This window comes from Dipodomys merriami, unplaced genomic scaffold, assembly GCF_024711535.1.
Source record: "Dipodomys merriami isolate MVZ:Mamm:240054 unplaced genomic scaffold, mDipMer1.0.p SCAF_368, whole genome shotgun sequence".
Lineage (NCBI taxonomy): Eukaryota > Metazoa > Chordata > Mammalia > Rodentia > Heteromyidae > Dipodomys > Dipodomys merriami.
In genome coordinates this window covers 497,734-520,356 of record NW_027205248.1, presented here as the reverse complement: position 1 = coordinate 520,356, position 22,623 = coordinate 497,734, and the positions used below count along the sequence as shown (strand labels likewise).

At 47.6% G+C, this 22,623-nt stretch overlaps 1 protein-coding gene across 11 annotated transcripts in view; it reads right to left on the bottom strand.

Moving 5' to 3' along the window:
• Positions 1-22,360, bottom strand: part of Erc1 (ELKS/RAB6-interacting/CAST family member 1) — a 137,341-nt gene extending 114,981 nt beyond the window's left edge. For 5 of the 11 annotated variants that reach the window (XM_069988846.1, XM_069988847.1, XM_069988848.1 and 2 more), the window contains exons 1-3: positions 22,248-22,359; positions 16,312-16,433; positions 2,110-2,930 (exon numbers count right to left, since the gene is read on the bottom strand). In XM_069988846.1, the coding sequence (XP_069844947.1) occupies positions 2,110-2,781 (672 nt within the window). In that variant the 5' untranslated portion in view covers positions 2,782-2,930; positions 16,312-16,433; positions 22,248-22,359. Of the gene's footprint in view, positions 1-2,109; positions 2,931-16,311; positions 16,434-22,247 lie in introns of all 11 variants that reach the window. The other 6 variants (XM_069988842.1, XM_069988844.1, XM_069988845.1 and 3 more) reach the window with 3 other exon arrangements.
• Between the last annotated feature and the right edge of the window lie 263 nt (positions 22,361-22,623).

The window sequence follows — 22,623 nt, the reverse complement described above, 5'->3', positions numbered from 1 at the left end:
GGAAAGTCTGTGAAACTCTTTTTTTGGGGGGGGTCCAGTCGTGGGGCCTGAACTCTGGGCCTGGGCGCTGTCCCTCAGCTCTTCAGCTCAAGGCTAGCGCTCTACCACTTGAGCCACAGCGCCACTTCTGGCTTTTTTCTTTTTGCTTATGTGGTGCTAAGGAATCGAACCCAGGGCCTCATGCATGCTAGGCAAGCGTTCAACCACTGAGCCACCTTCCCAGCCCCTCCGTGAAACTCTTATCTCCAATAAACCACCAGAAAACCGGAAGTGGCGCTGTAGCTCAAGTGGTAGAGCACTAGCCTTGAGCTGAAGAGCTGAGGGACAGCGCTCAAGCCCAGAGTTCAAGACTCACGACCACCAAAAAAAAAAAAAAAAAAAAAATTATTTTTAAAATAAGCATCTTAACTGAGGGCTGGAAATGTGGCTCAGTGGTAGTGATCACCTAGCATGCGTGAAGCCCTGGGTTGGATTCCTCAGAATCACATACATAGAAAAAGCCCAAAGAGGGGTAGGGGTAGGGGACGGAGATGAGAAGGGTGGGAAGGGATGGGAAGGGATGGAAAGGGGAAACAAAGGAGGAGGCAACAATGCTTGATAAGAAATGTACTCATTACCGTGCTCATGTAATTGTAACCACTCTGTACAGTATTTTCACAACTAAAAAAAGAAAAAGAAAAAAAGAAAAAGCCCGAAGTGGTGCTGTAGCTCAAGTGGTAGAGCACTAGCCTTGAGCAAAAGAAGCTCAAGGACAGTGCCCAGACCCCGAGTTCAAGCCCCAGGACTGGCCAAAAAAAAAAAAAAAAAAGTAACTTATCCAAAGCTTTATTAGCTCTGCAATTCCACCAAACTCACAGCTGAATTTTCATTTTCTTCTCTAGCAGACATACTCTAAAAGCTATTCTTATTCTCAATTTAATAAAAAAGAAAGTCCTCACTATTAAAAGGGTAAAGACTTTTAGCTCACCAACCACCAGTTATTTCAAAGTTTAGTAACAAAAAGATAGATATAAAAAGAGCTGTGTATTTTTGTTGTAGAAACAATCTTCTGTGAGGATTCCATAATAATAAACCACACACATCAGGCAATTCTAGGCAAATGTGTTCTTACATAGGACTAGAAACAGATCTCTGTGGTCCCATCAGATCAAATACTTAGAATGGACCCAAATCCCCGGTCTCAGACAGAAATGGGGAACCTTATTTAATTACTGTAAATCCTATTAAGCCAATCTTGGTAAAGTGGAAGATGTCTGACCTCTGAAAGCTACGGAGGGTATGATGACTGCAGAGTTAATTAGGGCTCACTGCTGGCTGGCTATAATCTATTAATTAGCATTCTCAGTCTCTTGTATCTCATTGCAGTGTCTTGCTTTACTTTAAAATTGCACCCTTTGTTTTTTGGACCAAAGTGATACAATTTTAGGATTGTGTGGTAATTATAGTGGTTGCGGGAAGAATCTATTCCTGCCGGCACTGGTGTTTAATTAGGGCAAGGGGTGGAATCTAGACGAGGTAGTGCTCACCCTTCTTCGGCACATATGGCTTTTTTGGCATGAAAACCCTGTGGATGGAAGTGCTAAGTGCCCACAATGGGTTTTTTTTTTTTTGGAGACTCAATATTTTAAGTTTGAATGTAGCTTCTTAATTGGAAAAAATACTGCAAGAGGCTTTTGTTCTGTATAGCTTCGAAGCTATCAGTATAAACAAATGCCTCAATTACTTCAACCTTAAAAAAAAATTAGGTCAATAACTTTTTGCTCAGTAAAATAGACATGTGTCTACAGCATCCTCACCAAGGTACCCCGGTGCTTAGCTAATGCAACAAGAGATCCAGGTACCTCAAGTCCACTTCAAGTATTACGTATTTATACATACTCTACCCTGAAGGCTACAGCTGCAAACAGATTTGGTGGTGCACACTCGTAACCCCAGCATTCTGGAGGTGGAGGAAAAGAATCAAGAGTTGGAGACTAGTTTAGGCTACAGAGCAAGACCACATCTCTACTGGAGAAGAAGTATTTACTCTAAAACAGGAGAGGAGTGGCCTGTTTTGCTTCTATGCACGAATTCTGACCATTGAAGTAGACACGCGTGTATGGAACCCACCTGGTTCTCCTCCTGCACGACTCTGTACTGCTCCTTCCAAACGGTGATCTTGGAGGCTTCGTCCTTCCTCAGGGCCCGCTCTTTCTTGAGCTCGGGGCTCCAGAAGGTCTTGATGCTGTTCATGGAGGAGCTCAGCTTGCTCTCCTTCACCTCCACATCTTTCCGCAGCAGGTCATTCTCCCTCAGCACCTCCTTCAGCTGCGTCTGCAGGTCCATGATGGTGTTATCACGTGCCTGGCGAAGGGAGTGAGGGACCGTGGACGCCATACTGACGGGAGGGAGGTGATGCTCTCCAAACGCTATGGAGTCGCCACCAGCCACCCCGCTGCTGGCGATGTTGGGGCTGCTGCCCATGGCGGTCATCCGAACGCCGTAAGGCAGGCGTCCCCCAGAGCGGCCGAGGGTCATGGTGCTTTTAGGTGTCTCGGAACCCACGTTTTCATGATCACTGAGGTACATGGGACCAGATGTGGCATAGGCAGCATTTAGGGACTGGATATTCTCCATCGAAAGGGTTTTCCCACTGCCGCCGCCAACACTGCTTCCGGAACTCCCTCCAGTGCTGCTGGTCCGGCGGTGACCTAAGCGGGGGGACCGGGGAAGTCGAGGGGAGCGCCCGGGGCTCTGGTTGCTTGGCTCCACCTTCCCAACAGAACGGGCACTTCCATACATGGTTGCAAGGTGAACTTAGGTGCCAGGAAAAAAGTAAAGCGGAAACAATGGAACTCCGTGAGCTTTTCCTATGGCTACGCGTCAGCTTAAGGCTATCGGAAATAAGGGTCTCCACCTGTCCAGTCTTGAAGAAGTATCTTACACCATATCTGTAATGAAAAGATCGCAGAGTTAGTAGTCCTCCAGTGACAAATACTTCCCTTCTCAGGAGCTTTCCCTTCGCCCTCAGGAGGTGTAAGTGCTGAATGCATGCAGAAGCCATACTTTGAATTCTGATCTTTTCCAAACCAGCTAAACATGGTTAAAAACATGCCCTCCAGATGCTGAGCAGGGGCACAAGCCACAGCTCAGTCAGACTCTACACTGTGCCGGTAAACAAGGACAAGTCCACGCTGCACTATGGCCAGCACGACGTGAGAAGGTCACGTGTGTATCCCACGCATTTTCCATTTATGATGGGGGTTTATCAGGACATGACTCATGGTAAGCCAAGGAGCACCTGTGAGTCTAACTAGGTCTCTGATTTCCTAACTTTCTCCCAAAGAGCTGGCTTAGGTCAGGTAACAGCAGGCTTCACGTAAGTCTTATTTACAAAAATTCATTGCTTTTTTTTTAGTGGGTTTTATATGTATTAGCGTTCCTTCCTTTAAACTGGTATCCAAGTGACTACATGTAAGAGGAACGTACAGGATGCTTTTTCTGGGCCTGTAAATCAGAAGCTGAGCGCTCTGCCCTCCTTGGCCCCACATTTCGCATCTGTGTCCTCTGACCTGAGCCATTCTCTCCGGCAGTCACTTTACCATCTCCTTGGAGTCCAGGAAAGGTAGGGCTCACTGAAAAGCATCTTGTGACAGACAAACTGTTTCTCAAATAAACAAGGCCATCTTCTTATCTTAAAGGAAGCAGCCAAAAACTAGAAGCCCATGCCCCAGTTTATTTAAACGGTAGAGCAACAAAGACCAGACCAGACCAGACCAGACCAAAGAATGAGCCAATGGTCAACCAGGCTGTCCTGTGCACTGAGACTGCTCAGCTACGTGTACCTCTCTTACTTCCTACTCCTGCTTCTCCCGGTTAACCTGGAGCCAAAGTCAGTCCTAAAGACGACTGAAGAGGGGCTGTCTTCCCATGGCTGCCATGTCATAAATCTTTCTCTGCCCTTCACCAGGTCTCCATAGTAGGCATTATGGAGGCAAATGGCTGGATCTAAAGTGGGAGTCCTGAACTTTGGGCCCAAGGGTCTAAAAATACAGTTTTATAGACATACTGGTCAAACCCAAGAAGGTTAAAAATCTTCAAATACAGGAACACACTGACAGTCTAACAGGCTATATTAAGGAATCAGTAAAAGTTCTAGGGTAACAACAAATGGGACAGGAAGTACCCAGAACACAGACCTTTAAGAAGACTCAAATTTTCCCTCTACCTCATAAGCAGCAACAGTACACCTAGGTCAGGAACTGCAGTGCTCTACAAACAGTGCTATGCAACTTCTTTCCAAGAACAAACCTAGTCATGAAGTAAGATTCCTTTTCATGAGTAATCTGAGCTCTATAGAAGGCAACAGGGAATGTGTCCCATCTAGAAATGGAGGTATGGCTTCATTGGTAGAGCACTAGCCAATGAACAAAAGCATCAGGTACCAAGTTCAAGTCCTGGTCTCAGACCAAAAAACAAGACAAGAGAGAAGGAGGGAGAGAGGGAGAAAGAGGATGTACGTTCTATTTAAGAGGAAGAGGGAGATTAGGTTAGCAAAAGAGTGAGCCAGGTTAAAAAAAAAAAAAAAGAAGAGTGAACCATGTGAAGATACCAGAGGAAGATGGCCATCTACACACTAAGGAGAAAGGCCTCAGGGAGACCCTAGATCCCGGAAGGAGAGACTCCGGAGTCTGCTGACTTGTAAGCCTCCCAGTCTGTGGAAAGGCAGCCCTGTCGGACAGTATCACGGGAAGACAGCCACCACACAGGCCCTACGACCCTGCCTCACGCCAGGCTTTCATTTCCACCAACACTCACCCTGAGCCTTTTCCCCTCCACCCCCTCCAGCCCCTGCTTCTCCTCCACTGCCTTTCTCACGTCGTCAGCACTCAACCTGCTGATGCTGACGCTCTGTACCACACCCGGTGCCCGTCCCTGCTGTGTTCTTCCCTCCATTCAACATTTGTCACCTCCACAATTGCACCTGCATCCCCGTTAACCCATCCTTGGTACAGCTGCCCCCATGGCAATAAATCACTTGCGCAATGAAACGCCAAATTTACATTCCCAATCCAAACCTTCCCTTCTGACAATCAGAACCCTCTATCCCACCACATAGAAATTTCCGGTTCTCCTTCTTAAATGTACCCCAAGCCATTATGCCCCCAAAGGGAACTCTGCGCCTTGGTCTCCCCAATCTATAAGCAAATCTGTACCTGTGGGAGATAAAAGGCTCTCCCTGGCTTCTCCCTCTAGTCAAGTCAATGACACTGGCTGCTCAGGCCAGAAGACTACATCTCCCTCATTCCCAATACCATCGAAGAACACAATTCCTACCCACCTCACTTCCCACTACCCCTGACATCCATCTTGCTCCTCCAGTCCACAATTCCTGCCATCACTCCCTGCTTAATTACAACAACTTTCTAACACGACTCCATGCCTCTTGCCCAGAATCCGCTAATCGATGTTTTCAAACTTTGGATTATGACCCGATAGTAGGCTTCGAAGTCAGTTTAGCAGATTACAACAAGCCTATTTTTCCTAAGATTAAATACAGCTATCTGTCAGTATCCATGAGAGATTAGTTGCAGAAATCCCCATGGATGCTGAAATCTGTAGCTGTTCAAGTTCCTTCTGTAAAGTAGCATTGTGTCTGTATCCAACCTTCACAGGCCCTCCTCCCTGATTCGTTAGTCACCACTAGTTATGACAGCAAAATCAGTGAAAATACTGTGTACCTAACTGCTGTTACCTGCTCCACTCAGACATGATTTCATTTTCGCTCATCATTTGGTGCTATTTCAGGGTTTGCTGGTACTGGATCTTGAACTCAGAGACTTCCACTCTCATGACTTTTCACCCAATCATGACTGGCAGGTTGCTCTGCCACTTGGGCTAAGCCTCCACTTCTGACTTTTTGCTGGTTACCTGGAGATAAGAGTCTCACGGACTTTTCTGCCTGGACTGGTTTCAAACCACAATCCTTAAATTTGCCTGCCTGGGCTGTTTCCAAACAGAGATTCTCAGATCAGATCCCAGCCTCCTGAGTAACTGTGTTATTGAAGATAGGAGCCGCAGATGCCTGGCTCACTTGTTCACTTGTCTGTGTCTCTCTCTACAGCACAGACTGGCCTCTGATTTGTGATCCTCCTGCTTCAGCCTCTTGAGTGTGGGATTATGGGAAGGAACAGCCACACCCAGCTATTCTGAGAATTTTCAATCACAGCTAGTTGACTTCTCAGATGTGGATCATAAAATAGAGATGCCGGGGCTGGGAAGGTGGCTCAGTGGTAGAGCGCGTGTCTTGCATGCATGAGGCCCTGGGTTCGCTTGCTCAATACCACTTACGTAGAAAAAGCCAGAAGTGGCGCTGTGGCTTGAGTGGTAGAGCACTGGCCTTGAGCTGAAGAGCTGAGGGACAGTGGCCAGACCCAGAGTTCAGGCCCCTCGAACGACAAAAACAAAAAACAAAAAATACACCAAACAGGGACGCCTACTGTATATAAAGAAGATGGCAGAAAACAGGAAGGACAGCTCCTCTTCTAGTCGCATTAGGCCAAAGCCAAGATGAGCACTGTAAAATCTGGGTTTTATTCTGCCCTACTGACAACTTAACACATTAACCTCTGGGTGTTCCGTGGGTACTGGCAGCATGAGTCTCCTGCAGCAGACACAAGTTTACTACTCAGAGCTCAGCCAGCATGAGCATGTCTGCACTGGCTCCCCGTTACAAGCCTTGCACAGAGAATAGAGGGGCTCACGTGGGCGCTCTGCATTCTCTGGGGTTTACCGCACAGCTGAGGAATACCTAGCTTTGGAAATGCATCACTTTTATATAAAGCAGTAAGCTGCTCTTGCGCAATGAGACATGACCTCACCCCCAGGGTGTCTGCAAGCAGTCCTGACCAACAGGCAGAGTTAATGCAGGGTCTTGCATTTGGGGCATATTCAGAAAGGCATGCAGAAAACAAGATCATCAAAGAGTTACTTTAGGCCTGGGACATTGCTCAAATGGTAAAACGCATGCCTAGAAAGTATGAGGCCTTAAGTTCAAACCTCAGTACTGTCAAAATAAAATAATAAGACTCAAGTGGAGCACCGGTGGCTCACACCTGCAATCCTAGCTACTCAGGAGGCTGAGATCTGAGGACTGAGATTCAAAGATTCAAAGCCAGCCTGGGCAGGAAAGTCTATGAGACTCTTATCTCCAATTAAATCACAGAAAAAGCCAGAGGTGGTACCATGGCTCAAATGGTAGAAGCAAGCCTTGAGCAAAAGGAGCTCAGGGACAGCACCCGGGCCCTCAGTTCAAGCATCAGAATTGGCAAAAAAACAAACAACAAAAAAAGTAGTAGCCTTTTTTCCCCGCTTGGTCATGGGGCTTGAACTCAGGGCCTGGACACTGTCCCAGAGCTCTTTCACTCAAGGCTAGGGCTCTACCACTTTGAGCCACAGTGCCACTTTCACTTTTCTGGTAGTTAACTAGAGTTAGGAGTCTCAACGTCTTTCTTGCCTGAGTTGGCTTTGAACCAGGATCCTCATATCTCAACCTGCTGAGTAGCTAAGATTGTAGGCGTGAACCACTGGCAGCAATAAACATTTAAATCTACATCTAAATATGAGTTAAATATGACTGAAAACAACTACTGAAAGTCTTTTTTTTAAACATTTTCTCTCATGTTAAGAAACTATTTCTTCTATCTTTAAGTTATGTCCAAATTCCATAAATTATCAGCTGTCTCTTACATGTCGGGCTATTTATTTCTATTCTCTTCTCTCCTGTTACTCAACAGGCAAGATCTCAGTTTTTAAAAAACAAACTGTTCTTCCTACATGAATAAAAACAGGAAAGTCTTTAGTTTAAATATTAGTTCTAAGAAGATGGCATAAGCTGAGCCAGAACAGAGTAAGGCAACTCCATTTTCTAAGAAATAAAACGTTAGCACACACAACAATTATATACAGAACATATGCTTGTAGGTACAAACCAGGTCTCAATACTGAAGTATTTCTAGAGCTTGGGGTGTTTGGGTTTTTACTTTCTTATAGTGCTTGTTTTCTTGATAGAACCCAGGATCATGCATGACAAGCAAAATAGGCAAGTAAGCTACCACTGAACTACATCCCCGGTAATCTCTATTAAATTATTTGTCAATATCATAGCCAGAGTTCTATCAAGTACTTAGAATGAGTTGGGTTTTTTTTGGGGGGGTTGTCAGTGACGGGGCTTGAACTCAGGGCCTGGGTGCTGTCCCTGAGGTTTTTCTCAAGGTTACATTCTACCACTTTGAGCCATAGTGCCACAACTGGGTTTTGAGTGGTTAATTGGAAATAAGAATCTCACAGGGAATTTCTAGCCTGGGCTGGCTTCAAACCACAATCCTCAGATCTCAGCCTCCTGAGTAGCGAAGATAACAGGCATGAGCCACTGGCACCCAGCTGATTTTTTTCTTCCTTTTTCTGTTTTGGTTTATTGGTTTTGTTTTTTGTGCCAGTCTGGGGGCTTGAACTCAGGACCTGTGCACTGTCCCTGAGCTTCTTTTGCTCAAAGCTAGCACTCTACCACTTGAGCCACAGCACCATTTCTGGGTTTTCTGAGTAGTTTATTGAAGAGTCTCATGGACTTTCCTAACCAAGCTAATTTTTAACTGCAATCCTCAGATCTAAACCTCCTGAGTAGCTAGGATTACAGGAATGAGCTAATAGCACCCAGATGTTGATTTTTTTTTAAAATACTAAAATGATACCTGAACTGCATTGTACCCCTTTAACTCACATATCCTCACCTATGAAATGGACAGAACATGCTCTTCCAAGGATCCCGAAAATCTGTAAATGAGTATAAAATATCTAGCTCTTGGTAAGTTTTCGTTTTTTTGTTTTTGTTGGTCCTGAGGCTTGAACGCAGGGCCTGGGTGCTGTCCCTCAGCTTTTTCCACTCAAAGCTAGCATTCTACCACTTTGAGCCACAGCTCCACTTCTGGTTTTCTGGTGGTTCATTGGAGATAAGAGTCTCACAGTCTCTCCTGCCCGGGCTGGCTTTGAACTGCGATCCTCAGATCTCAGCCTCCTGAGTAGCTAGGATGACAGGGGTGAGCCACTAGGCTCTTGTCAGGTTTTTAATAAGCCTTAGTCAGCACATTTCTAGGAATTTATCTTAATACATATTTTTCCCCAAGTGAGGAAAAACAAGTAAATAAGAACAAACTACAGAACTCCTTGAAACGACAGGATTCTAGTAACAACCAGTACGGTCATGAGCCTACCACACAGCCGCACACAGGCAACTCCATCAATCATGCCTCCACACATGTGAGAAGGGCCCGTCTCTTGGCGAGCCCGGTCTGCCCCTTGCATGGCATGCGGGTCCCACAGTCTTTTCTTCTCAAGAGGAAATGCACAAGACAAAGGTTCTGGAACAAACTACAGCTGCTGCTGCTGCTCTCGCCTCCATAGTACTTCTACTCTCTGCCTTCTATGTTCATTCTGACAATTCACCTCAGCAGGCCTTGGTGGCTTATCAGACAGCGTGGCAGCCTCCATTCTTAGGGTGTAAGCCCTTGGCAATCACATCCTTGCTCAAGCCCCAGAACCACCAAAAAAGCAGAATACTCCCCTAGCAGGGAACTGATGGCTCATACCTGTAATCCTAGCTATTTAGAAGGCTGAGATGTGAGGATGATGGTTCTAAGCCAGCCCAGGAAGGAAAATCTGTAAGACTCTTACCTCCAATAAACCATCAGAAGTGGAAGTGATGCTGTGGCTCAAGTGGTAGAGTGCTAGCCTTGAGCTAAAAAGCTCCAGAACAGTACCCAGGCTCTGAGTTTAAGCCCCACAACCAACAAAAACAAAACATCTTTTCACCAGCTAGGAAGGTACATGTACAATAATGTTTGATCACTGTTTGTACTACCAAGAGGAGAACTTAAATTTCCAAAAAGGGGAGTTAACTCCAAAGTATAAAATGCAATGCTAGGGCTGGGAAGATGATTCAGTGGCTTTGCATGCGTGAGGTTCAATTCCTCAGTACCATATAAGCAGAAAAGGCCAGAATGGTGCTGTGGCTCGAGTAGTAGAGCACTGGCCTTGAGCTGAAGAGATGAGGGACAGCGCCCAGGACCAGAGTTCAGGCCCACAACCGACAAAAAAATAAAATAAAATGCTAAGGGCTGGGAAGGTGGCTTGGTGGTAGAGTGCTTGCCTTGCATGCATGAGGCCCTGGGTTCCATTCCTCAGCACCACATAAGTAGAAAAAGCCGGAAGTGCTGCTGTGGCTCAAGTGGTAGAGCGCTAGCCTTGAGCTGAAGAGCTGAGGGACAGTGCCCAGGCCCAGAGTTCAGGCCCCACGACTGGCCAAAACAAAACAATAAAATAGGGGCTGGGAAGGTGGCTCAGTGGTAGAGCGCTTGCCTTACATACATGAGGCCCTGGGTTCGATTCCTCAGCACCACATAAGCAAAAAGAAAAAAAAAAGCTAGAAGTGGCGCTGTGGTTCAAGTGGTAGAGCACTAGTCTTGAGTTGAAGAGCTGAGGGATAGCGCTCAAGCCCAGAGTTCAGGCCCCACGACTAGACCCAAAAACAAACAAAAAAAAACAATAAAATAAAATGCTAATCTACATCTGACACACAAAGTCGTCTATAATATATTGTGAAGTAAAAGAAGAAAGCAAATTATAGAAGAGTGCATTCAGTGCAGTCACTTACATACAAAATAATACACATGCTGTGTGTATGCACACAGGAATGATGTGTAACAAACTACGAATGAAAATCCTTCCTTCCGATAAGGGAAAAAAAACAACACGGCCCTCCAGAGGCTTAGGGAGAATTACAAGTTCAAACGCAGCCTGATGAACACAGGCCAGCCAGACTGGGCTAAAGAGTGGACATGTTGGGGCTGGGAAGGTGGCTCAGTGGTAGAGTGCTTGCCTTGCATGCATGAGGCCCTGGGTTCCATTCCTCAGCACCACATAAGCAGGGAAAAAAAAAGCCGGAAGTGGTGCTGTGGCTCAAGTGGTAGAGCGCTAGCCTTGAGCTGAAGAGCTGAGGGACAGCGCCCAGGCCCAGAGTTCAAGCCCCACGACCGGACCCCCCAAAAAAAGAAATGTACTCATTATCTTGCCCATGTAATTGTAACCCCTCTGTACAGTATTTTCACAATAAAAAAAGAAAGAAAAAAAAAGAATTGATGATTGGGGGGGAAATGGAGGAAAGGAAAGGAAGGGATGACATCCAAAAAAAAAAAAAAAGAGTGGGCATGTTTTATTTTCAAGAGTTGATAGCCAAGTTTCACTATAAACCAAGAGTTTAAATGAAGTCTCCTGTTTGCTAAGCACTAATTTACACATAATTAACTGCTGAAGCAGGGATGGTGACTGCTAATATCTCTGTGAAGAGTGGAAGGCTCAGGAAAAAGAAAACAACACATGCACTGTAAGCACAGATGCCACTGCTTCTGCCCTCAACCTGTAACTGAGGAAGTACAAGCTTTCTAACAGCATACATCTGGTTGTATGTCCTTCCTCTGATTCCCCAGTACTGACCACAGGAAAACACTGCCCTGCTGTTCCGGTGCGCCGAAACTGAAACAGCACCTCCACTGGGAACAGCAGGCAGACCAACACAGAGAAGCGTCCAGAACACAGCTGCATTACCAGTTCATCCTCTTCTATGGAAGGGGGAGTAACTCAGCCACAATAAGGTTAATAGCAGGTTTTAATCAGCGTTATCAATCAGTTAATCGAGCTAATTGTAAGTTGTAGCAAAGTTCTCACCATGACAAATATCTACTTGTCAAGTAGATACTTAAAATAAATATGAGGTTGCTCACCACAGTTGTTCTCTGCTTCTATCATCTATCCATTCCAAGATCCTTCAAGAGCACCAAGTTCCAGGATGGGCAGCCTTTCCCAAAGACCCCAGTCCTCTCAGATGCCCTGAGAAGTTTCTTTTTTTTGGTCGGTTGTGGGGCTTGAACTCTGGGCCTGGGCGCTGTCCCTCAGCTCTTCGGCTCAAGGCAAGCACTCTACCACTTGAGCTACAACACCACTTCCGGTTTTCTGGTGGTTTATTGGAGATAGGAGTCTCACGGTCTCTCCTGCCCGAGCTGGCTTTGAACCGCAATCCTCAGATCTCAGCCTCCTGAGTAGCTAGGATTACAGGTGTGAGCCACCAGCGCCCGGCCCTGAGAAGTTTCTTAAGGAATGTTTCTGAATGGCTGGCAAGGTCCTGACGTTTGACCTAGATCATGGCTAAACTAGTATATGTTCTATACTTGGTTTCATAACATGGTTTGTTATTTTAATATTTTCCTACTTTAATAGCTCATGTTCTTGTAACAAACTCTTAAGGTTCAAACTTCATGGTGTGTGTGTGCTGGCCCTGGGGCTTGCTTGAACTCAGCACCTGGGCACTGTCCCTGAGCTGCTTTTGGCTCAAGGCTAGTGCTCTACCATTTGAACCACTTCTGCCTTTTCTGAGCAGTTTATTAGAGATAAGAATCTCACAGTCGGGCACCAGTGGCTCACGCCTGTCATCCTAGCTACTCAGGAGGCTGAGACCTGAGGATTGCTGTTCAAAGCCATTCCACGCAGGAAAGTCTGTGAGACTCTGATCTCCAATAAACCATTCAGAAAACTGGAAGTGGCGCTGTGGCTCAAGTGGTAGAGCGCTAGCCTAGAGCTGAAGAGCTGAGGGACAGCGCCCAGGCCCAGAGTTCAGGCCCCATGACGCACAAAAACAACAACAACAACAACAACAAAAGGCTCTTACACACTTTCCTGCCCAGGCTGGCTGGCTTTTGAACCATGATCCTCAGATCTCAGCCCCGTAATTAGCCAGGATTACAGGCATGAGCCACTAGCACCTGGTCTAAGATTCAAACTTTCATTTCTTAAAATGTGTGTAAAGACATTTTGTATTGTAAAATTTCATAGTTTTCTTTTTTTGGGGGGGGGGTCAGTTGTAGGGCTTGAACTCTGGGCCTGGGCGCTGTCCCTCAGCTCTTCAGCTCAAGGCTAGTGCTCTACCACTTGAGCCACAGTGCCACTTCCGGCTTTTTCTGCTTCTGTGGTGCTGAGGAATCAAACTCAGAGCTTCATACATGCAAAGCAAGCGCTCTACCACTGAGCCACCTTCCCAGCCCCAATTTCATAGATGTTTAACTGAAGTTCACACAATTTTTCCAAATTATCTTATTTTCAAGTAAAAAGGCTTTCAAATCCTAGCTTCTCAGGAGACTGAGAATTAAGGATCATGGTTCAAAGCCAGCCCAGGCAGGAAAGTCTGTGAGACTTTCATCTCTAATTAAGCGCCAGAAAACCAAAAGTGGAGCTGTGGCCGAAAGCGGCAGGGTGCTCACCTATCAGGGACAGCGCTCAGGTCCAAGCCCTACAACCGGCAAAAAAAACCCCAAACAAACATAAATAGCACCTGGGGAAAATTGATTGAGTATTTATTCAGGGGGGCAGTCAGATGCAAGCGGCTCCTCACACAGCAGTTGGAAAGAATACAGAATACAGAATACAGAATACAGAATACAGAATACAGAAAGAAAGAAAGAAAGAAAGAAAGAAAGAAAGAAAGAAAGAAAGAAAGAAAGAAAGAAAGAAAGAAAGAAAGAAAGGGAAGGAAGGGAGGAAGGAAAGGAAGGGAGGAAGGAAAGGAAGGAAGGAAGGAGGAAAGAAAGAAAGAAAGAAAGAAAGAAAGAAAGAAAGAAAGAAAGAAAGAAAGAAAGAAAGGAAGAAAGAAAACAGGAGTTGGAAAGAATACAGGCTCCACTTCAAAACCACTACAAGAGACAGCTGGAGGGCAGCCCGTTGGGAGCACAGCTCCAACCACGTGTCTCTTCACCAGAAACCTTCAATGGCCGTGAGCACAGACTGGAAAGCATCTTATCCAACGCTCATTCAGTGCTCAGAACCCAGCAGGGGACGCAGTACCTTATAAAATCATTCACACTGTCACTGAACAGTAATGATTTTTATGAAATCAATAGGGAACAGCGAAATAAAAGGCGGGGAGGAGGAGAGATCTAGAACAGCGCTCTCATTTCTGGCTTGAGGAACTGGAGATAGCATTTAATGAATCAAGCAAACTCTAACACACATTCAGCCTGGATGTGCCAAGTTTAAGGAACACCCACCTGCAAATTTGGAGTGGGTGGATATACAGCCCTTAACACACCAGAAGTAGGAAAACGAAATACTCAGCAGACGGTGAAAAATGCAAGAGGAGGGGAGGAGCTGGCCTTGAAAATTCAGTCAATGAGTGGGTAAAGGAAGAGTCAAAAGGGGCTGGGAAGGTGGCTCAGTGGTAGAGCACTTGCCTTGCATGCTTGAGGCCCTGGGTTCGATTCCCCAGCACCACATAAGCAAAAAGAAAAAAGCCGGAAGTGGTGCTGTGGCTCAAGTGGTAGAGCGCTAGCCTTGAGCTGAAGAGCTGAGGACAGCGCCCAGACCCAGGCTCAGACCCCATGACCGGACCCCCCACCCCCACCCCAAAAAAAAAGAAAAAGAAAAAATGAAAGGTGACATGACAGAAGCCAGAGACCAAACAAGCAAAACACAAGCGCGCTCTGAGAACCCCAGAGAGGAGCACTTTACAAAGGAGAAATCAAGCGTCGGCGCCTGCTGTCTGTCATAGCGATGGTTAGCATGTCTCAGAATGCTCTCTGCCACCTAGCACTCATGCCTCCATGAAATCCGCGGAGTGTGCTGGATCTAGTGACAGAATCAGCCCACTCCATAGCGCATGGCTTCCAAGATTAGGTTACAAGAAGACTCAGGCTAGTATTCCCCTCTCCCTCCCCCGGTCATGGATACAAAAGATACAGGAGAAGCACAGTGGCATGCTGTAAGTAAACGGTGAAGGCACTCAAATGATTCTGGCAGCAAACAGCCCACAAAGACAGGAGGCAGAGGCCCACTGCTAGGCATGTGAGGAAGCCCAGGAGCTGGGCCTCCTCCAGGGAGCTCAGGCATGGAAATGAACGCAGCCTTAGTCAGCACCTCTGCTGCCTGACAGGAGACCTGAATCAGAGGCACCAACCACACCCAGATTCCTGGCCCACAGAATCCATGAAACAATGGACAACTAGGAGAGCTGGACAAGAGGAGGACAGGCAAACAGCCATTGGTCATTTGCACTAGCTATTTCTAGTTTCTGTGAAATAGTGGGAACAAAGACAGACATAGATTGAGATGAAAATGAAAGGGGGGGGGGAAGCGGTAAGCTGGGCACCAGTGGCTCACGCCTATAATCCCAGCTACTCAGAAGGCTGAGATCTGAGGATCATGGTTCAAAGCCAGCCTGGGCAGGAAAATTCATGAGACTTTTTTTTTTTTTTTGGGTCCGGTTGTGGGGCCTGAACTCTGGGCCTGGGTGCTGTCCCTCAGCTCTTCAGCTCAAGGCTAGCGCTCTACCACTTGAGCCACAGCACCACTTCCGGCTTTTTTTCTTTTTGCTTATGTGGTGCTGAGGAATTGAACCCAGGGCCTCAAGCATGCAAGGCAAGAGCTCTACCACTGAGCTACCTTCCCAGCCCATGAGACTCTTATCTCCAATTAACCACCAGAAAATTGGAAGTGGCGCTGTGGCTCAAGCAGTTCAAGGACAATACCCAGGCCCAGAGTTCAAGCCCCATGGCAAAAAACAAACAAACAAAATAAACAGCACTAAAAGGGCTGGAGACATAGCTCAGCAGAAGAGGGCCAACTTTCCAAGTGTGAGGCCCTGAGTTCAAAACGCAGAACCTCCAAAAACAAAAAAAGAAGAATCATAACCCATTCTAAAGTAGTACTAGAGGTCAATATTAATGCAATTTGGGAATAACGGAAATCTTATTACAGAGAATTTTACTGGTAAGAAGAATAAGCTGGAAACAGGGATTGCCTTCAAGAGGAAAGGAACTACATACAACAGAAGACTTTTCTTCCCCAATACTGTTTTATGACTTCTGATTTGGTACATATATTATCTATTTTTAGAAGTGTACATAAAAAATAATTTTAAAACTCTCAAGTGTACGTAAGATTAACAATGACAAAAACTACCACACACGTGTCCTCTGTACAAGTACAAACTGTCAAGCTACTATTTCATTCTGAAATCTTAAAAAAAAAAAAATCAATGCAGAGAAGGAAAAACGAAAGACTCTCACATTTGTCTCAACCGTCATCTGTTACTAGATAGTACAGTCAAGCAAAAGTCTCTTACTCAACACTTTGACACATCTTTAATCAAGGAAATAGTCGGTCTTTCCTTCCTGCTGGAAAATTTCCTTTCCTCCGCTTCTAGAACCCCAGGCTCCTTTGCTCAGTGACTCTTACCATCAGCTGGTTTCCCCTTCTTCCTCCAATTCCTTCCAACGGGTGTTGCTTCCAATCTGTTTGCAAGGTGAGTACCACGAGGGTAGAGTTTGTCAGCCTTGCTAATTGCTGTATCCTCAATTCTAAAAAAAAAAAAAAAAAAAAAGCACCCAAAGCTATACTTATTAAATAACTACTGAATGAATCAGCACCCCAGGCTCAGATGTCTGACTCTCATTCACTCCCTGGTGATCTCACCATCTCCTAATTCTATACAGCATCTTTTATTCAGCCAAATCACTCGCTCTTCCTAAACTTACTTCTGGGGTTCCCCCAAACACATTCAACTGTATCTCCTGTGACTCCAGAGAACACACTCCAAGACAATGAAAGCCCTGAAGAGCCTCCGAACTACATGACATCCCAGATCATGGCTGTGTATTGCTCTGAAGCTGTAGTTGTTCAAGCCAGACTTCACGCCTTTTGTTTTGCTCCCATCCCATATTCAGACACCAGCAAACACAACAGTCCTTACCCTAAACACACTTCCAAGGCCCAGCTACCTCTCATTACTCTGTGTTGCTGTCACTTTGGCCAGAGCCGCACCTGCCCTGAGACCCCACGCAACAGTGAGATTATGCCATCCCCTGCTGAGATCCCAGCCAACGGTGCACAAGCTGCCCACATCCTCATCTGTGCATTCCCAACCCTCTTCCCTTTCATTTCTCTTCGTGACACAAATCAACATCTAATGTAGGCACAATTTATTTGCTTATTTTATCATGTGTCTCCTCAGCCAGGGCAAAAGCTCCATGAGAATTCTGAGTGAAACTTGCTTTGCTTTGCTGACTATAATGCCAGCACTGAGAATATCTAGCAGAGGAAGTGGAGCTGTGGCTCAAAGTGGTAGAGCAGAAGCCTTGAGCAAAAAGTGTTTAGGAATAGCACCCAGGCCATGCATTCAAGGTCCCCCCCAAAAAAATTATAAAAAAGACTAGGGCTGGGAATGTGGCTTTGCTGGTAGAGTACTTGCCTAACAAGCCCTGGGTTCAATTCTTAAGTACCAATAAACAGAAAAAGCCAGAAGTGGTGCTGTGACTCAAGTGGTAGAGTGCTAGCCTTGAGCAAAAGCAGCTCAAGGACAGTGCCCAGACCCTGAGGTTCAAGCCCCAGGATTGGCAAGAAAATAATATAAAAGAAAGGAAGAAAGAGAGGAAGAAAGAGAGGAAGGAAGGAAGGAAGGAAGGAGGGAAGGAGGAAATCTAGCACACTAGACTGTGATTTTAGCCAATAGGGTGCATCTGTCACACCAGCTACATGGGGAAGCACAAACAGGAGGATCTCCGTCTAGGTAGACCCAGGCATAAAGTGAGACCCTACCTCAGAAATGGCCAGTGCAGGAACTGGAGTCATGGTCCACGTGGTAGAGCACCAAGACCCTGAGTTCAAGCCCCAGTGCCAGCACAAACAAACAAAGCAGAAAGGGCTGATGGAATGACTCAAGTGAAGCAAACACAAGGTCCTGAGTGCAGTCTCCATTACTCTCCCCTCAAAAAAGTTCAATAGATGTCAGCAAACCAGTTAATCGTGTATTAGAACTGTTCATCTGTGGATTAACTCATTTAACCATCCTAAGAAGTTAAGACATTTAGTATTACAGTTATTAGTCCTTCTTTGTAGATGGCAAACTAAAGGCACAGGTGAAGGTTAAGAATCTGAGGTTAGGGCTGGGAAGGTGGCTCAGTGGTAGAGCACTTGCCTTGCATGCATGAGGCTCTTGGTTCGATTCCTCAGCACCACATAAGCAAAAAGAAAAAAGCCCGAAGTGGCGCTGTGGCTTAAGTGGTAGAGCGCTAGCCTTGAGCTAAAGAGCTGAGGGACAGCGCCCAGGCCCAGAGTTCAGGCCCCACGACCGGACCCAAAAAAAAAAGAATCTGAGTTTAAGCTGGGCATCAGTAGCTTATGTCTGTAACCTTAGCTGCTTAAGAGGCTGAGATCTAAGAATCAAGGTTTGAAGTCAGCCCAGGCAGACAAATCCAAGAATCTCTTCTCCAATGAAACTGCAAAAAAGCCCAAAGTGGAAATGTGGCTTTTTGACAGAGCATCAAGTATAAGCGAGAATTAGAGCCCTAGTCCTGCATCTGCATGCACACTTGCACATGCGCACGCACATTTGCACATGCGCACACACACGCACATACGCACACAAGTGCACGCACACACACACACACACACACACGCACGCGAGCGTGCGCGCGCGCACACACAGGATTATGTGTGTTGTCCTAGGGCAAATCCTGCAAGCCAGGATTTGAACTTGGCACCTTGGCACTCTGACTCTAAGACAACGAAAGATTTGAAGAGCCACAGAATTAAATTACATCCCACATAATCACTGTGTATTACTCTGAAACTTGGCAGTCAGTGAACTTACTGTGTGATTCACAATACTTTGTTTCCTGATATTTTTCCATCAGTGTTTCCGACACAATGTAAGACACACATAACATCTCTCGTACTACTTCTTCAAGCATAAACACAGCACTATGAGAATATCCACGTTTAAGTTTCCAATATTAACATTGAATTAAAATCCTGACATACTTGGCTGACTTTAACCAATGAAGCAAAAAAAGGACTCCTCAGTAGACTGGACAAAAGTACCACAAGGAATGAATATCAAGCAAGTCTTGAATATCAAGTCATTTGAAAACCACAGGGTTTTTCAAGCAGAAGAAATTCTAAATAGATCTCCACACAGGTTTCAAGTACCTTACACTTTCCCCCAAATTACAAGATTCCAGCCTTACAAGAAGAGCCATGTGGGGCTGGGAAGGTGGCTCAGTGGTAGAGCGCTTGCCTTGCATGCATGAGGCCCTGGGTTCGATTCCTCAGCACCACATAAGCAAAAAGAAAAAAAAAGCCAGAAATGGTGCTGTGGCTAAAGTGGTAGAGTGCTAGCCTTGAGCTGAAGAGCTGAGGGACAGCGCCCAGGCCCAGAGTTCAGGCCCCATGACCGACCCCAAAAAAAAAAAAAAAAAAAGAAGAGCCATGTTTCCTGTCAACCACATCAAATGTCACTTTGGAAATACACAGGCACACCTTCATCCAGTGCTATGGTTCACATTTGTCTCAATTAACTCAGTCATAGCGTAAGTCAAAATGAAATGGGATGTCTTTTAGTTTTCCTTTCAACGAACCCCAAAGCAAAGCTTCTCATTCTAACAACCCACAATTTGATGTCTGAATACAGCTAACTTAATCTTTTTTTACAAAAGTATAAATGGGACCACACTTACTCATTTAGTGACTATTCCGTCTTGTTTCCTCTAAATCTCTGCAAGCAGAAGTATTTCTTAGAAGGTAACTGCCTGCTCATTGAGTAGGCCTGTCAAACTGGCAGTGATCTTAACTGCTGAAGCTCATCTATACTGTTCTATTGGGAGACAGGAAAACACTTCTCTGGCTGTTTTCCCAAATAAATCGAGTAGGCCTTGCTTGGGAAAGTTACCGTTTAAATTCAGTTTCACAACGGTTTCTCATCCTCCACAATGAATTACTGGGAGTCATGCCTATTTCCATCCATTATATAATACATGACCATCACAGGAGCTGTTCGCTGAAGAAGAAACAGTTTAAAATAAGACTCTAACTGGGACTTGGGGATGTGCCTCAGTGGTAGAGTCCTTGCCTAGCATGCTCGAGGCCACAGGTTTAATTCCCAGCACTGAAGAATGAAAAAAAAATCCAAAACACAAAAAAACCCAAGGCAGTGGCAGGTAAGATCAGTGAGTGCTATAATGTAAACTGGAAGCAGTAATCAAGAAAAAAAGATTCAAGATTTACCATGCTAAATTGTGAAACACTGCTGAGGAAAACCGTGCTTGGTTGGAGACACATCTCCCAACACAGGGAGACATGTGCTTCTAGAATATTATTTTAAAAGCATTTTAAAAGCACTTGACTTTAAGAACACTCCTTGGGAAATGAGGGGCCTGTCTAAATAACAGAGAGTAGAATAAATGAGTCTGCATTGAAGAAATTAAAAATAATCTCCAAGAATCCAGTGTTCAACACCAAACATCTAAATGTCAAGGTTTACTGAAAAAAAAAAAAAAAACCAGGCCGTACAAGACAGCTGTGCTTTAAAACATTTAAGCTTTTTGTCCCCATACCATTAGCTCCCAGAGCCCTGCTTGAACTACCTGCAGCTACTCAGAAATGTGCTTTCCAAAGCAACCACCTGAGTCTTAGGCCTGAAGGAGCCAGGACAAAACCTGGTGTTTGTGTGTGTTTAGGGGAAAGAAAAAAAAGACAAAAAAGTAAAGCCTGAAGCTGGTGGCCCAACTCCTAGTTACTCAGGAGGCCGGTATGTGAAGATGGCAGTTTGAAGCCAGCCCGTGCAGCAAAGTCTACGATGAACCACCACACACCCAGATGCGGAGCTGTGGCTCAAATGGTAGAACGCTCGCCTAGAATGAAAACAAAACAAACCACCACAAAAATCAAATGGTAGCACCTCCTGCCAAGAAATAAAGGTGGTTGGGTGGCTGGTGTCTAGTCTTTAACTACAAGAGGAAAGAAAGAAGAGAAAACTGGAAGAACACTCCTTCAGGTGTAATGAGGTCTATAACGACTGCAGCAGAATGGAGTTGTCTAACTCCACTCCTTCTCGCTGGGTGTAAACTTCACATCCATCCACGCTCTGCATTTGCCCACCCTGACCCGGCCAGGCCCAATAAGAGAGCCTTCCCCTCCTTCCCTCTTCCCCCTCGTCCACTCGCCCAGCCAGGAAAGAAAGAAAGAAAAAAAGAACAGGCATAAAGCAGTCCCCGAACCCTAAAGCAGCAATGAGTGCAGCCCAGGCCCCATCCACCTCTGCAATACCACCCTTCACCTCTCAGCCACAAACAGGGTTCACTGTCCACCTAGCACACCAGGCCCGGAAGCCCCACAGCTCCATCCCCGCCTCCGGCCTCCGCTCCCCATGTCCCCCACTGCTCTGCACCTGGCCTCACCCCCACCCCCGCCTCACCCCCACCCCCGTGTCTCAGGGAGTCCTGAGCCACCCCCCCAGCCCGAGGTCTCCACTCCACTGCCCGGCCCAATACCGGGATGGGCTGGGTTGGGGGCTGAGGAAGGCTGAAATGGGGATTTACAGGGGCTGAGGTGGTGGGTGGAGGGCTGGGGTGGGAGATGAAGTGAGGAAGGGGGGTGGTGAGGTGGAGGTGAGAGGTGAGGGAGGGCTGGGCTGTGGAGGGCTGAAGTGGGGGAGGGCTGAGGTAGGGACTGAGGTGAGTTGGGCTGAGGTAGGGAGGGCTGAGTTGGGGAGGGCTGAGGTGGGGCTGAGGTGGGGGTGAGTTGGGGAGGGCTGAGGTGGGGGTGAGGTGGAGAGAGCTGAGGTGGGGGTGAGTTGGGGAGGGCTGAGGCGGGGAGGGCTGAGGTGGGGCTGAGTTGGGGAGGGCTGAGGTGGGGCTGAGGTGGGGCTGAGGTGGGGAGGGCTGAGGCGGGGAGGGCTGAGGTGGGGCTGAGGTGGGGAGGGCTGAGGTGGGGGTGAGGTGGGGAGGGCTGAGGCGGGGAGGGCTGAGGTGGGGCTGAGGCGGGGAGGGCTGAGGTGGGGAGGGCTGAGGTGGGGAGGGCTGAGGTGGGGCTGAGGTGGGGGTGAGGTGGGGAGGGCTGAGGCGGGGAGGGCTGAGGAGGGGAGGGCTGAGGTGGGGCTGAGGTGGGGGTGAGGTGGGGAGGGCTGAGGTGGGGAGGGCTGAGGCGGGGAGGGCTGAGGTGGGGGTGAGGTGGGGAGGGCTGAGGCGGGGAGGGCTGAGGTGGGGGTGAGGTGGGGAGGGCTGAGGTGGGGAGGGCTGAGGTGGGGGTGAGGTGGGGAGGGCTGAGGCGGGGAGGGCTGTGGAGGCCGGGTCCCCCCCCCCCCCGTCCCCGCCGCGCGGCCTGCGCCCCGGCCTCACCTCCGGCGCCGGCCCTCCCCGGGGCGCCCTGCCCTGCCCTGCCCGGCGGGGCCGGGAGCGGGCGGCCGGGAGGGGACCGCGAACGCCTCGGCGCCGCGCCCGGCGGGGAGCTCGGGTCCCGCCGCCCTCCGCGCGCCGCCGCCGCCGCCTCACGCTCCGCGGGTGTCGCCGCCGCCCGGGCGCCCGCCGCCGCCACCGCCGCCGCCACCGCCGCCGCCACCGCCGCCGCCGCCACCGCCGAGCGCGGCCGGGCGCGCGTGACGTCACCGCGCCCCGCCCCCGCCGGCCCCGCCCCGCGCGTGCGCGCCGCCGCCGAGGCCCCGCCCCGCGCGTGCGCGCCGCCGCCCCGGAGCCGGAGCCGCAGCCGGAGCCGGAG